Raw genomic sequence first — 17,040 nt, 5'->3', positions numbered from 1 at the left:
AACAGTGTACTTGTCAAGAATTTTGCTCACACACAAAATTGAAGGTTTAGAACCTCAGAGACAGGCTACAAAAGTGAAGACTCCTACAGTAAACCAAACTCATTCTCCATGAAAACCCCAAGCTCTTTACATTGCTATCCATCACCATGCAGTAAAGCACAGACAGCTCAGTTATGAGGTGGGCTGTTTATCCCATTGCAGAGCACTGTGCCACACATGCAAAGACCTAGGAGAAAAAAATAGCATGGAAGATGGTTTTGCAGAGAGGGAAGCAAGGAAACGACTTCCTTGAAAACATCAGATGTTTGCCTAGAAATGAAGTTAGAGGCAGAGGAAGAGAAGATCATTGTTCCCTCTCTAGTCTCTTCCAAAGTACACTCAGGGATTCCCATGACAAGGCCACTGCTTCTCCCTGATTGTGAGCTTGTGTGCATCGTCACCAACACACGCTAGGCCAGGCTGGATGCAGCCCTGTGCCCCCTTGGCCACCAGCTCCTGCCTGAGCCAGCCCTGAACAAAGGTCTCTGCTGCTACACCTGCCCTGGGTAGCTCCTTGTGAGCACAGCAGTTCAGGTGCTTCAGAACCCCAGAATCCCTGTTGTTCTGGGTAACGCACAGATTTACAACATGAATCACATCCCACAACAGCCATAAAAATACACATTCACATATATATGCACATGTGCCATCTGAATTGGGAGGGGTAGTAACTCTTCTCCCAATTTATTTTTTCTCCCCATTATCCAGACTTATAACGTGATCACACCTTGGTCTTTTGTACACAGTGCAACAGGGTAACAGCGAAACCACCCACATTAATTTCCTAGGCCTGCCTGAAATCTCAGCCACTAGGTATCAGCAAATGTAAACTAAGCGGAACATAACAGGAAATAATTGCACATACATAGACCATTGTTATCAGCTTGCAAGGGAGTCTGCCTAAGCGTAGGGTTTTGTTTGCTTTTTTGTTTTTAATTAGCTACAGAGAGAACAATTCAGTTTGGCAATGCCAGTCTTTTTCTTTTTCTTTGTATTTCTTTATGAGTAGATCCACAGCATAATTACAACACCAACTCGACAACAATTCAATCACCTCCACTGAAAGTTACACGTTTCTCGTCAAAAATGATAAACTCAGCACCTCTAGAAAAATCAATTCCATGGGTGTCCTACAACCCCTCTCCTTCAAATTCCTTATAGCACTGCTGTATCTTGGATAACTGAATATTTAGGAAAAATCTCAGCTACATTTATGCGAATACACTGTATTTTTGCATGGTTTTACCAGCACACACTTGCTCTAATCTTGACTGTACAGTTCTCTCACATGCACACATTTAATGCAGTGAATCAGCAATTATTTTTCTAGTGTCTCTAAGTGTCAAGATTAATTTCACTATCCCTGGTAATAAAATGGTTTCAAATGACATCTTTAATCAGCAAGTAAGAATGCACTCCTCCAATAGAGACAAGCTGTCACAAAAGGTCACCAAAATGTGACAGGATGGAAATTACGTTTGTAACTTCAACTGAAATGTTAATTTCTCTATAAGTGTTTTCCCAACTATGTTCAGATTTTAAAGTAAGGAGATGTAGCTCTCCAATGAAGTTTCATTTTTAAACCAGTAGTGTCTAAAAACCTATTCTACAATCTCAAAAGCTGATATTTATAGGCAAGGTATTTTTGCTGTTTAACTTTCCACCAGGCAATAGGTCATCTGCTCTCTTATCAAGAAAATAACATAGAGAACTAGACTAAACAGAAATCTTTTCACAACAGCAAGATTTTTGCAAGGACCAGCTACAAAAGCTGTTTACAGATTCACCTACATCTGCATCACCTTTTACATCAAAGCAACATCCCTGATCACCTTCAGAAGTCAGTCTTGTTCTGATCACTGCTCTATTAACAGTCGAGCTCTGTGGTACAGTTTCTCATTGCCTGGTCTCATTTTTACGTTACACTGCTGAGTAAACCCATAGATATATGAAAATGCAGGGAACTGTCATTTACCTTGTAATTACGTGCTGAGATTTAGCTATTCCAGCATGCTTTTAAATGATCCTGTTTTGTAAGACCACCAGCACCTTTTGTATAAACAGGATAAAGTCTGTACATGGCATGTACAAACAGTTTTATGGTTGAAAACACATTTTGAATGCATCTCCGCCAAAATATCCCTTGCCCATATAGATTATTTTTGTGTCTGAACCGTTCTAGATGGTTCCCTTCAGGCTTATTTTAGTTAGTATCAATACCTGCTTATAAAAAAAAATGTCAACTGAAGGCCTACAATAACACACTTTGCCTGAAACTGCAAGAACTATACAATAAATACAAAAAAAAGATTAAAAAGATCTTGATTCAAAGTCATGTGCTGATGCGTCTCAGAGCACAACAGGAATACTACTGTGAAAGGCTGGTTCAGCCTTTGCAGTGGACTCCTTGCTGCTCATGAATAAGTCCTCATAGCCACACCACCTTTATTCTAGAGGTAAGGCTCCTCATTTTTCACATGTACAGTAAAAGCCCAAACTGTGCAAGCAAATTAGAGGAGGAGGAGGAGAAGCAACTCAGAGAAAAATCCTTAGAAATGATGCCCATTTTAAGACAAACCTTTTCAGGGAAAGGGAAAATCTGATCAGGACAGGTCCTGGCAATCTGGATAGGTGCTCCAGGAATGTAATTTCAAAATGCCCTGTTGCCCCCAAAGACACTGTCTCACCGGGAAAGAAAGCAGAAGCACCCAGCTACCAAGTATGGGCTGCATGGGACCCATCTTACAGCAATCCCGTGTGAGGAACTCACGCCTACAGCCAGGCAAAGCTTAGAAATATCATCACAAGCTATCTTCTCCCAGTGATATCTGGCAATTAGCCAAAACTAAGTGACAATGTGCCTTCATTACCAGTTCAACTCTCTCTCTTGCATACCTTGATTCTCTTCAAAAGATCTGACCTTTTAATTTGATACTCTGGCTCAACACCGAAACTATGAGAACAGCACACCCCTCTAAAAGCAAAACTTATCTTCTACTCATCTCACTATCACCATTTTAACTTTTTTTTTTTTTGAGCATTACCACCACTGTAAGCACATCATGAAGGGCAATATGGGTATCCTCAGTAGGACAAGTACATGTCTGAGAGTTTTAAAAACTCCAGGATCAAGTAAATACTCAAGTACCTAAGACACACAACTGGTCTTGAACTCTCAGATGGTCCTGAGCTCTCAAAAAAAACCAAACCAGTACTGTGCTATTTACAAACTAAAACAGGGCAGTTGCAAGATAGTTCAATATCTACTGCATCTTCTGGAAATAAGTGTCAAATTCATTAACCACATGGAGCTTATGTTACATTACTCCCATATGAAGAAAAGCTACTCTTTTAGATGCTACCTAATAGAATCAAGTCTGTAGGAGACACTCCCATAGTTCCACGTTAGAAAACCTGAAAGGAGAACATGGGGTTCTGTATTTTTCTAACACCATAAGCACATTTGCAGATCAGCAAGTTGCAACTTCTCTAGGCCAATCCAACAGGGGGAACGCGATAGGTTTGTAACACACTCACATTCCTAAGTGGAAAAATTGAAAAAAATACAGGTATTTTACAGTGGAACAGAAGTAACAAGATCTGTGTTACAAAGTGAAAATCTTCCAGGCAATAAAGTCTAAAGGAATTCCTTAAATTGCATTCCACCGCAATAAGCAGTGAAACAAAGATCAGACAGCTGCTGTTTGAAAACATGAAAGCTTTTAAAGACACCACACAAGCATCAGTTAACAAACACTGTGCTAGTTTTCAAAATATTGTAAGCTTTAACATTACCACCAAGGAGACGGACACTACAAATGACTTTAGACAATTTGGGTATAGGCCAGTCTAAGTTATAAAAAGGATATTCCATCTTTTGCCATCGAACTCATTCCTAGAAGTTCTAGAAAGCCTCTTTTAGCTTATTATAGCTCTTCACCATAGTCCACAGAATCTCACCTAAAGTTTCTGGAATGTTTCTCCTTTCTCTTGTCACATCTGAGAGCCTAATTATCGTTCCTTCTTTCCGTTCAGTTTTGAAACGTAATCGTCCAGACTCTTCATCATCATCCTCCTCTTCATCAGATTCCTCTTTTGTCTGGTCTTGAAGTTCCAGAGATTCAATAGCTGCCTGAATCACAAAATACAGAGGATATGCAAACTGAAAAATCTACTTTCTTGTGATCAGTGAGATTCAGAAGACAATGCATTTTTAAATGCCCCTTTGTACAAATTTTACTGATATTATGTATTATAGAAACTCAATGAATATTAAAGCTTTAGCAACTTAAATATACATATACAATTTATTATATGTTCGGCATCTGTGTAACATCTACTACAAAAGCTTACTTTGACACAACAGTTTAGGGCAGGGGTAATCTGCAATCAGGACCGCCACCTGATTAGCAGCTGCTTTTGCACACAGAGTGACATTCCGCCACTGAATTGACTAAGATGCAAGCCTGGGACACAACCCAATTCAGGTAATCCAAACACTAAATCATTTTTTTTTTAATTTGCTAATAACTGCCAGTAGCATGTTGTAGAAAAAATATAGATAACCTCACACTTCTCAGTTTTATTCCTCCAGGTACACATAATTGTACTTGTCTTTACTTTTTCCACTCCTTGACTATTTCCCAGTTTTAATTCAGCAAATGATGAAGAGAAAAGGATTGCATAAAATTTGAATATACTAAACTTGTATATTGGAATGCTATTCCCTTGTCCTCATTTACTTTCCAATTCTCTCTGTAACAGAGAACATTTATTCAAATGAAAATTCCCAAATGAAAATGGATTCCTCACCTTCAAATTAAAATATATAAATAAATGTCATTGCCCTGTGCTGGCAAGATAAAATTAATGCTCCAAATGTTACACAAGTTATATTTGATTTCTAGAATTGAAAATTAGAAATGTTCTAATACAGTACGATTTTCCATAAAATATTTGGTTACTGTAGATTTGGCTTTTTTTTTTTGTAGAAGCCTACTTGCTCATTTCTTAGAGCCTGCACATGCAATCTAATTCTTCATAAAGCTGCTAAATAGATCAGAACTTCTATGTTGCTTGAGGACAGTTAAAAAGTGAGTGAAATGTAACACGCAAGAAATGGTTTAATCTTCTAATTAACCAGATCAGTGCAGTAATTTATATGAAAAAGGCAAAGCGTGTCAGTCATGTAGACAGATACGAAGTCAAACACCAAGAAAGAGAATAAATAGCAGAATAGTAGAAGAGACTGCAGATTCCCTCACAAAAACACAGGAAACAAGATATAGGAAGAGAGAGGATCTGGCAAGACAGTTTCAGCTTTAGAAGACAGCAAACTAAGAACTCAAGCTCAAAGCTTCAGCAGCTTTTACCTGGTAAAGACACAATCTGTGTGCTTAGTTACTGGGCTTTAATGGGCTACTGATCCCACCTTGTTTTCAACCTGCCATCTCTTTATCTCAGATTGTATTGTATCCATTCTAAGCACATATCCAAGCATTGTACTTCCTGACTGTAAAAACGTTTAAAGATATAGCTAACATAATAGTCTACATTTACACAAAGCTTTAAGCATTATATCTGTTAGAGATATTTTATAAACACACTTTACCATCAAATAGCACGGTTAAAAACAACAGATAGGATCGCAGGCAAAGAAAATCCTTCAAGACTGAAAGAAATGCAAGCCTCAAAAGCAAACCCAAATTGAGAACAACTGGTCTGATTAACATATCCATGGAAAATCAAAGCACCTCAGAGGAAAGGCAGTTGAAACTTGTGGAACAAAGGAGTCATGTCAGAAAGGGAAGATATGTTAACATTGTTTAATAAAAACAAACAACAATTAAAAAGGGGGAGAGAGTGTGTTAGAATTTTACTTTCAAAAGAGAGACTCCCAGAAGGGAAAGGAGTAGCAAAACCTCCATCAAGTCTGTTTTAAAATATCATAAAACCCATAATTTTACTGTTCTGATGCTCATCTTTAAGGATTCTCCCTTTAGGATCTCAATTTGGGAGTATGAATCGAAGCAGCTGTTTCATGACACAAACTCTCACTGCTCTGAGCCTCCTGCTTTTACTTCAGAACATAAATCCCAGACACGTCCATTTCCTACCTTGGTGCCTCTTTAAAGCTGAGTAAAAAGCATAATCCCAGCACAAAGCCAGGTCTCAGTTACAAAATTTCATCGATGAGTGCAAAACTTACTCATGCAAGGCTCTATGTGTGGCTCAGACTACCGAATGGTTAATGTGGTCTGCACTGTCCTGAGAAATCTTGACATGGTCTAATGAAATGCTACAGAAAATACCTGTGGAAACTGCTGCCTTTCACTATTTATTTATTCTGGAGGAAAAAAAAAAAAAACATTCTGAAAAAATTTTAAGTTGTTACAGAGTATATGGTAACTTTTTTCCGGTGCAACATTAAGAAAATCTTTATTCAACTTCTCTACACCAGTGTAACTTTATTCTTCTTAGCCACTTATATCAATTCTGCAGTCTTTTGGGTGTGCCTGACATTATTCACCAGCATAATGCTCATACCACCTATAACCAAACAACAGCCACACAGGCGTTAAATATCAAAGACAAAAAAATCAAAGGAGCTAACGAAAAAACAAGCACCAAGGAAAGGCAACGTTGAGAATGCTAACTGACCCATGTCCAAGTCTGATTATACGTATTATTGAGGGATTTATATTAGCTGCGATGGAGACACAAACATGTCTGACAGCCAACCATATGTTCTCTACATATAGCTACAGGAAAGGTTATCTGAGCTGTGTAGGAACATACACCCTTCCCCTGTGATTTGTACAATAGTTGTAGCATGCAAGACTTCTTTTGATCATCCTTTCTATCCTTCAGCATAACAGGATGAGTTATTTTCCCAATATTACAGTATATAGATATATAGAAATTCAGACAAAATTCATTCAGGAAAGGACAAGCACAGGCACAGAATTAATAGTACTTAAAGGATTCTATTTAATACTAGCTAATCATGAATATCTCTGCATATACATCAACAGTCCTTGAACAGCCACTCGAGGTCACTGGACTAGTCAGCCAAGGCTTCTTAGCAGCTCTTCTCAAAGGGAGCTTAACATTTCCCATTATGACACCTTGTACTAAGCTATCAAAGAGCTTTACTGATTTTTCATTATGAGGAAAAAACAATGACCTTTCCCCTATCACAAGGTCAAAGTTTTCTGCCACACTCATTAGATAATTATGCCATAAATCCCAGTTATTCACCAGAACTCCCCATGCTGGGTTACGAGCTGCTACAGAGCAAGAATGAGTGCTCCTGCCCAAACAGTTTACTATGCAGCTGCAGGACTGATAACAGATATAGAAAGCCCAAGGAAAGCAGGAGAAAACGCTAATCAGTGTGATAAATGCTGATCTTAGCACAGGATCCTAAGCATGGGATTGGCAAACTTTTGCCAGAGTGCTAAAATGCACAAACCAGGCTGAGTGTCATAAGGTTAAACCAGATCCTTTCCACATGGAACGTTACAAACAAGAAACAAAGAACTTCTATGAAATTGTTGGCCTATGGTAGCCTTCAGTTTTTTGCTAACACTGAGGCAGCAGCAGTTGTTCAGTCCTAACAGATCAAGAGATAACAGAGCAGGTAAGATAACGTTACATCTATTCCAAGGAAAAGTCCATTTCACAGATGCAAAATGGGAATAAAAAACAAACCGTTTAAAAAACAAAACGTTTAAAATTAGACTGTTCTGTTTTAAACTTTTTCATCATTTACTTCCAGGCTGAAAGATCTTCAAACTTGAACAAAAGAACTAAAATGCATGAGTTTTGTTTAAACACAGATGGAATAATCTTATGACAAATGCACACATTGGCTTTTTTTGTCTACATTTTATCAAAAAAACAAGTGTGCAGGATTTCTTCATGAAATATGTTCCTGATCAAAGTCCTCGTCATTTCTTATCAGCACAAGCGAAGACATGGTTTAAATTTATACAATGAGAACCCCCCCACCATCATAGACTTCACAGAAGATTAGTTCCAATATTAAAATGACAAAGAAATTTCAAATTTGATTTTAGGTGGTCACATTGTTTTGAATATATCGTAGAAATAATTAGCGATATCATTCTCCTGAAAGTATTTTGGACATAACTCACGTAACTGACAGTTTTACCAAATCTATTTGCTGCTGAAACATCTTGGTATTGAGATTTTCTTTGTACCTTATAAAGGCAAAAACATTTTCTAAAGCACTGCTAGGGTTTTCAAGGAAGTTCCACGAAGACTTATTAATACATAACCCAAGTTCTAAGCACCTTTTCAAATTAAATATCAAGTGAAAAACTATGCCCTGAAACTGATCTAGACAAGGATAAACTTTTCCTGTCCCTCCCTCTCACCTGAGTGCCCCTAATAGGTCTCTCTCCCTTTCCTGCTTCATCACTTTCCCCCATCAAGTTCCAATCCTGTGGCCAGTCAGCTTTTCCCTTGACTTAAAAAAAAAAAAAATTCTTCATGCAGTATAGTAAGATGCTCTATTTTTGTAATGTGGAAACTGCTTAAAATACAACACTGCAGAACGCTTTTTTCTATCAGCTCTCTCTCCATTATTCAGATGCCAAATCTGCATCCAAAAAGTAACAATGCTGTCTATTTGTCCCTCATCTACTACAGCTTTATTCTTGCCCGTATTTTCTGCAGGAGAATGCCAGCGATTACCCTTGTTTACAAGCTGTGAATGTTATGAGATTTAATGAAGAGTCCCTGTTATGTAACATTCAAATAAAAGCAATTGGCGTTGGAGGCCTAAGTGTCACATACAAGAGTGCATGCTTTGCAAAGGTTCTCTTTGTGGTATCCTCATCGGAAGAGTCCAACTGAGAGCCTAAAGACAAGGGTAAATACATCTGGAATAACAGAGGCATTAAAAGATAGTACTATTTTGGAAATAGAAACTGTGGAAATCTGCAAGCTGTAAGAATGAAGTCAGAATGGAGATCAACGGAATAAAGATACAGCCAGCACCTTGACATTATATAATGAACAAGTTCTCTAAAAGTTCTATTAACTAAGTTAATTAAAAATGTGTTAGTGGTGCACTTCAAATGAAAGGAATTTAACTCTGAATTAGACAAATTTAGACAACATTTATTACAGAACTGACTAGTTTATAGTCTAAAAATGAAGCTGTGCTTTTTTGAAGCAGTCAGTTTGACAGAACAGCTATGTACTTAATTTTACATAATGTACCATGCTCCCAGCATCTCATACAGACTGTGGCTGAAGACAGAACAAGTGCATCAGACTGCTTATAAAACACCAGGAGGAAACCATTTACCAGTGAATGGACAAAAAATAGATCTCTAAATGCTGTCAAGTTTTTTGGAAGGGTAATTTTATTTTTAGAAAATAAACTACATTTAAGGTATATTTGGTATATAGACTGTCGTGACTGCACATAAAAAGAGTGAACAACATAGGTGGGTTCCTTTCAAGGTGTCTCTGTTCCTCTACCAAACAATGCTGGTTTATCATCATTTTGATGCAACTAAAGAACATCACAGCACACCCATTTGTTAGAACCTTACAGAAAAATGCTGCTTTGTCTTTGAGGAATTAATTTCCTGATGAGCTCAGGCTCCAAAGAGGGAACACATTCTGACTACACTTCTCAGCAGGTATTACACTCAATCCTATTTAATTAAGAACTGGATAAAAGTAATATGAAAACAGATTCCTGGTGGGGAAAGGAAAAAAATCCCTTTGCAATCCACACCAAAAGCCTGCTGCAAATTACTAACAGGTATGATACCATTGTTTCAGACTATAATGAGTGAACATATACCTGACAGCTTTTGGCATAAGCTTTCTTCTTGCAAATGATGGAACTCATCTTCTTTCCCAATAAAAGAACTAAAATGAACTTCATAAGAAATTCTGTCCCAACAACAACTTTCTTGGGACAACTTCTTTCAAAACAATCTATCTTTGCCTTTCTGACATAAAGAACATTTTATGTTCACGCTCCTCAAAATGGGATACCTGAGAGCTATACACACTTAACATCAGTGAATTATCTGTCTGGAAAATGATGCACCGTAACTACCTGAGATTTTAAACAGACAACCTAAATACGACGCAGTGTTACTATCATTCTCCTACTGAAAAGCATCCCTGAAGTTTCTAATGCTGAAGCCAAGATGAAATATTGTCACTTTGAGCTCTCCCTTACAATTATCAGCCCAAGGGGCCCTTTTTTTTTTTTTTTGCTAATTTTTAAATACCAGACAATATAGATGCTATCGCCACTCATCCTACATAAAGAGTAATGCCACTAATAATCTAACATTAGCAAAGTTGCATCAGCTCTTACCCACCAATATTCACAATTCCAGAAATTCAAATTCTGAAAAATCATTAATTTGATCGTCCATTAAATTCACCACATACCTCTTCTGATTCATTTGTCATTGTCTGGGGTTCTTCCAGCTCCTCATCAGCTGTATATTCTTGATCTTCCATTGCTTGTTCATTATATGACTGCATGTAATCTTCATCCTAAAAGAATAATGCAGGAAGATGAAAAGACATAGGCAAACTTTACAGAAACACAAACCTGTCAAGAAAAGGTGTCTGTAAGCATTGGTATTGTTACCAGAACTGGAGAGAAGTATTGTATTTATCAACATTCTCAGTTATTAGTGACAGACCATATAAAGTATAATTACCAGGGCTTTTAACTAGACCATTGCAATATTACCAAAATTATAACCAAAACATTTTCATATCCCAGCAATGTCATCATAAAGATCCTGTCTATTACTGCTTACCCCATCTACTTCTGTATTTCATATCCTTCGATTACAAATTCATATATCAAAAACTGCAGTAATTTCTTTCCAAAGGAAATATGAACCTATAGTACATATATGGTAATATCAGGTTTTAGCTCATCAAAAATGTAAATATTCTTATAAAATTCTGCAATTATTTGAGTTACATGCTGTACAATTCTGAGCAACTCTGTAAAATTCTCAACAATAACGTAGAGAAAAAGTTTGCTGAGATTTTAAGGCATCTCACTGATCACATACAGTTTTAATTAAAATTGAATCATTTAACTAGCAATTAAAGGCACCATGTGTTCACTAATACACAGTTTAAATTATACCAAATTATGCAGGTGACATTTTCTGAACTAACCTCCAATCTCTTTATTCAGGTTTAGACAGTTCTCACTTACAAAAAGGATGAACAAGCAGGACATCAATCACTTTGGGATATTAGCACCTTAAAGATGTCTTTAGCAGGTCAATAATCTTTTCACCTTCGAAGGACTTTATCAGATCTTGTCTAAAGCCTGGATAAAAGCTTTTGCATTAAGTACTTCTAACAATTGGCAGTGTATCTCCACCACACAAAGCTGTTTTCTTCCTTAAGGATACAATCCTCAAGGTCATGATTCTCAACTGCCTTCCAGCATGACAAAGGAGCATTACCTACCGCCAAACAAGCTGTCAACACAAACTTTGTCACAGCCTAGATAAAGAAACTGGCAGACAGTGATAATAGGTCTAATTTCCCCTACTCCCTAGGGATGTAAACAGATTTCAAATCAGTCTGAAACCCTATGCACATGAAGCAACGTTATCTTTGAAGATACAATAGAAAGAAACTCACTGGAAATTCATCTAGGGGTTCATTGATTTCAAGGTCTAGCACTTCATCATCTTCTCCAGGCTCTTCCCCATATTCTATTTGGTCTTCTGTCAGTTCAGGATCATTGCCTTCATAATGTCCTTCCTCTGCATACTCTGAAGCATACTCTCCATGTGCTTCAGATTTGCCGTAACCAATTTCATCTTCCCCTTGGTCGTACTCATGTTCTATTGATTCGTCATTGATGGTCTCAGAGAGTTCGTAGGATGTAAGTAAGCCAGACGTACCATCGAGGCTAACTGTGACACCTTGGGAACTATAGTATAGGGGAAAAAGATTCAAAGGTTGAAATATAACAGTCAAGTGTACTCACAAAGACTTAGCAAAACAAAGCCATCAGACATATTCTCTAAGTTGGTAGACAAAATTATACCTCACACACTATTTGACTCCATGCCATACTTTCATAATGCATACCGTCTTGCAGCTTATCACGAACTGCAGGCTATTTGACCAGGGGAATCAAACCAACCAGATGGTTTAACAGGTCAAACTGGCAAAAGTCCTGCTCAGTAACCAAAGCAGGCTGGATTTAATTTTAATTCCAAGACTAACAAAAAGTCCACAAAATTACTAAATTGCATCTGTTTTCCCCATCTCTCAAAATAAACTGGTAAATTAGTTTCTTATTAAATGCATTAATATTGCTCCTTCTTCATTACCTTGAATCCAAACTTATATTTTACAACAGATTTTAATGTTCTACTTAATGTAAAACATGCAGTTAAATTTACAAATATATATGTATGGTATGCCTAAGACTTAAAATTAGTAACAGCACTGGCACAGACAATGAAAAAAGCAATCAAAATGAAAAACAGAAAGGTTATTATCTGGAGAAAAAGCAGAACTCAGAATTTACTGTTTACAATAGCTACTGTCATCAACACATAAAAGAGCGAGTCATCAACAGCAGACTAGTTATAAAAGCAGGGAGAAAAAGCTCTTATTGATTTGAGAGTCCTGGGTACAAGGAAAACAATGATTTTTTTAATTTTTTTTTTTAAATTACATTCCTATTATTTACTATTTTCATAAGTCTGGGGGCACAAGATCCAGGCAGCTTTGAGCAATGTGCATCTATCAGATGGAGAAGATGTAATACAATAACCAAAACATTATGCAGGATTATCATTATATTCCCAACTGCAGAGGAATTGATGAGTTTCAATGGAAACAAAGGGAGAGGAGTGGACCAAGGCTTTCATATCCTGGCAATAAAGCTGCTAAAAATGCAGAGATCTGCCCGCACAGGAGTGAGGAAGTACCACACTCCTGGTACTTCCTCAGCATTAGTGCAGTCATATGGCTATCCCTGCAGCCCACGGCCCAACAAGGAGGAAATCCAGTGGAGAAACAGCAAGGACTAACTGAACTCCCCACATTGAAGGGAATACTTCAACTCTCACTGCTCCAAGGAGGAAAAGAGCAGCTAGTGAAGAGACTGATTGTCTCAATGGTGAGGTATTTCACCCCACCTTCATCAGTCCAATACAGGGAGATGTCCCTAGTCCTAATCCACACCAAGGATAAGAAGGAGATCTCAGAGCGACATGAATGTACTGCTTCAGAACATACACCTGCTCAGCACGACGCATGAAGGAAAAGCAGCCAGGAAAGACAGAGACCATTAAAAGCAGCAGTGATACTACATCATTTCTTCATCACAAGCATCTTCTAATCCCTTTCAGTCCAGCTTGAAATGTGAAACAATCAGAACTTCTATTTTGATTTGTAATGCCCATAATTAAGTGCTGGATCCATATCAAAACAGAGTATTCACAGGGCAGGTTCCTCACTTAACTCCCATGGAAGTACAACCCTGCTCAACCCTACAGGCCCTGTACAAATTTCCTGCTGTGTATTGTACATAAATATTTAAGCCACAGTTCATGCTTTAGAAGCTATGGAGAGCCCCTCCTCAAGGTCTCAGGTGGTAAGATACATTTCTAAATGCAGGATGGCAGGAAAAGAACAAGAGATGAAAGCCTACGACAACAGAAAAAGCACAGAACAAGACTTCTTTAAGTACTTACAAACAGTTCTAAATAGCATAGGAAATGATACGGTTTCTTCTTTAAGCTTTCTGGATTTTTTTTTTTTTTATAGATTTGGGCTACGTTAATTTTATTAGATTCAAATAAATAAGCATCATTTTACTGACACATTAACAATGCCACTGAACACATATATACATACAGTAAGTAGTTGATTGAATAAGAAGCAAAACTAAAAGTATATAACTAGTAACTACTACAGAGTTATTATCAGTAGTAGTAAGTCAAAAACTTATAGGTTATACATATAGCATTACAGTTATTCAAAACACAGGATTTAGAAAAGGTACCCAAATGCGTGCTCCTCTTCATTGTCACTTTGCAGAAGATCGTCGTTCAGCTCCTCATCTGACAAGTCTGACTGATTCTAGGTTTTGGAAAAAGTCAATCATGAGCATAAAATATGGATACAAACTATACAAACTACTTAATGTTCAGAAGTTTTTGTTTGTATTTTAAATGAGGATCTTCAATGAAATTGCCTAATTCAACAAGAAAAATACACCACTCGAGATAACAAATCTGTAAATAAATGTTTGATGGTTGAACATAAATTTCCAAAACTCAGATCTGCCTGGCTATCAAGTCTATTCACTGAGGTTTTTCCATATATAGCCAAAGATGACAATTCACTTGAAGAAATACCAGGATGAGAGAAAAGTTAACATTATTTAACTGCCCTATGACCCTGATACGTTAGGCAACTCAGGAAAAAACAAAGAATTGCTCTTCTTTTTAATGAGCAGATACTTAGGAGCCTGGAGAAATGATATAATGATATTAAGAACACTGACAAAGTGTTTATATAATGGTATTAAGAACACTGATAAAGTAGTTTTCAAGCGAATTAAAGAAAGAAGAAAATATTGTGCCTTTTCTGAACTCCTAATTTGTCAAATCATATTTTCAGTTGCTTCATATATTTATTCTGTTTTATTTTGTTTTAAATAATTACACTGTAGGAAGAGATAACTACAGTTTTGCTCAGCAACATTATTTCCATCCCCCCGAAGTAATGGGGGCAGAAAGGTTACACAAGGGTAGACTTATCTAAAAGTACTTGGATGAGATTAAGTAAAAGCAAGTTTAGCCTAAATAGCTCAGGGAAAACTTCCTGAGAAACCTATTATTACTCCACCATTTAAGTCCATACCCAGAGATACTGCTGAGAACTCTGTAAAATTGAAAATAAGACTAGAAAAGCAAAAGAACATGTAATACATTGGAGAAATCTAGTATCGCTTTATATTCATACAGTCAAATTTTAGTAAGTAGCTTTATCAACTTTGTTTCAACCACAAAGACTTAATGTTAAGTGCTTACATTTTTGATAACCAGCAAACTAGTCAACAGGATTTCCTATCTTTAACAGGGATTACTTACAGAATAATTTCACAAAGCTAGCTTCTAACATGTGGAGTGTGAAGCTACATCAATTAAAACTCAACTTTCACCACACCCATGCTTCTTAAACCTATTCATCTCCAGCTACAACTTTAAGAACTATTTTCTAATTGAACTCATTTAGCAGATAAAGAAGGGAAAGAAGTGACCAGCCAGTTTTGATTTCCCTGTCTCTTCCTGCAGGTATCAGGCAAATACAAACAGGCAATCCAATCTTTCATGCAGTTCCATTTTGGAAACACGTATAACAGAGTGGAGAGTCTAAAGCAGTCGTAAGAAAACTCATTTATGTTCTCCAACACTAGCTCTTCCCACATCCTTCCTTTACTGTAGGAAGGAAAATCCTCTGCCTACTTGTTATGTAAAGAAGTAGCAAATGAAGTGCAGTGGGTGGATCTTTAATAGACACCACTGACTGCTTTTTTCATTCACTCACCACCCAGAACGTACCAGAGCACCTCAAACAGATCTCGGTATAATACTGCTGGGAGTGAGCGGCACAACAGTACTGATATTTTGACAAATAGCTTTTAATAGCCAGGAAACTGGCAGTTGAATTCTCAGGAATCCTGACCAGCTGCAAGAAGCATATATATACATACAAGCTTTTTATGTATATATATTTATTATTATTATTATTTTAATTAAGTCAATCTGAGCTTCGGATAAATTGATTTTAAGAGCCATCTTTTTTTTCTTTTCTTTTTTTTGGATCTGTGTGGTACAAGGAGAAATGCCACCTCAGGAAAAAAAGTACTAAAATTTTATTAAAATCACCACATTTGGAGGTATATCACAAAAGCAGCAGAGCTATGGGTTGAAAGTGCTCTAGCAAGACAGCAGATGAGATACCTGAGCAAGGTGGCGCTCAGGCTTCAGGGAGGTGACCATATGATACATAAAAGGCTGTACCAAATAACCGGAGTGGATGAGCTTAACAAGATTCACATTTCAATATCTGTAACAGTTCACTTCAATGCATCTCTCTTACCTTCTTGCCAGCGAGCAAATCCTCTCCAAGCAAATCATCATCAAGTTCACTGGAAAATATTAACAAATTTTGGAAAGATTAACTTAGAAAACAGAAATAAGCACCACACGACTTAAAAAACTAACTTGAGATTTGTCACTGACTCCACTCAAAGCTTTCCTTTTAACAAAACATTTAGCGAGCTGAAAAGGATGTTAAATGCATCAGACAAAACACATTAATACTGTTGTTGTGCAAAAACTTCATTTTCAGACCATCTCCTTTCCAAATCCCTCTAATTATGACACAGTAAATATACCTAGACAAAGTGCAGACATTTAAGACACAGCTAGATCCTCCTATTCAGAGACATTTGTGCATACTGTCCAAACTGTTGTTCCCACTTCCCCACAGAAGCAGCAGGTAGGACAGTCACATGCTGTAGGCATAACTAAGCCTACAGGCCACTAAGTTGTCCCAGCTTCATTTCAGGAAGGAGGCATCTGGAGGCCACCTGGCTTGGGAGGTGGTAAGGCCTACATCTTTTATAAATGCCCCCAAATTTAGGAGGAAGAAAGGTCAGACATTTGCTGGACCACAGAAACCAAATACATGGCTCAGTACCTCTATGAGAGTAGCTAAGAATTCAGGAAATGAAAATATCTGGCTTACAAAACTTCTTCCAACACACACAGTCTCCTACATAAAGAGGATGCAACACAAAGAACTAGTCTCACTGTTTAAGATATTAACTACTTAATTTCATTTTGCCTTTAGTCCAGTGCCAGGAATAAAGAGATTCCCCCTTCTACAGAAAATATTTATTACTGACAAATGCTCATATCAGGA

At 37.2% G+C, this 17,040-nt stretch overlaps 1 protein-coding gene across 6 annotated transcripts in view; it reads right to left on the bottom strand.

Annotated features, from left to right (window-relative positions):
* RBM33 (RNA binding motif protein 33) overlaps positions 1-17,040 on the bottom strand; it is a 102,987-nt gene that overhangs the window by 71,949 nt on the left and 13,998 nt on the right. For all 6 annotated transcript variants that reach the window (XM_068673435.1, XM_068673437.1, XM_068673439.1 and 3 more), the window contains exons 3-7: positions 16,213-16,261; positions 14,108-14,184; positions 11,722-12,016; positions 10,492-10,599; positions 4,000-4,171 (exon numbers count right to left, since the gene is read on the bottom strand). In XM_068673435.1, the coding sequence (XP_068529536.1) occupies positions 4,000-4,171; positions 10,492-10,599; positions 11,722-12,016; positions 14,108-14,184; positions 16,213-16,261 (701 nt within the window). The remainder of the gene's footprint in view (positions 1-3,999; positions 4,172-10,491; positions 10,600-11,721; positions 12,017-14,107; positions 14,185-16,212; positions 16,262-17,040) is intronic.

Source organism: Anas acuta, chromosome 2 (genome assembly GCF_963932015.1).
Source record: "Anas acuta chromosome 2, bAnaAcu1.1, whole genome shotgun sequence".
In the NCBI taxonomy this organism is placed as follows: domain Eukaryota; kingdom Metazoa; phylum Chordata; class Aves; order Anseriformes; family Anatidae; genus Anas; species Anas acuta.
Note: the sequence above shows the minus strand (reverse complement) of the source record. Positions and strands in the feature narration are given on the sequence as shown.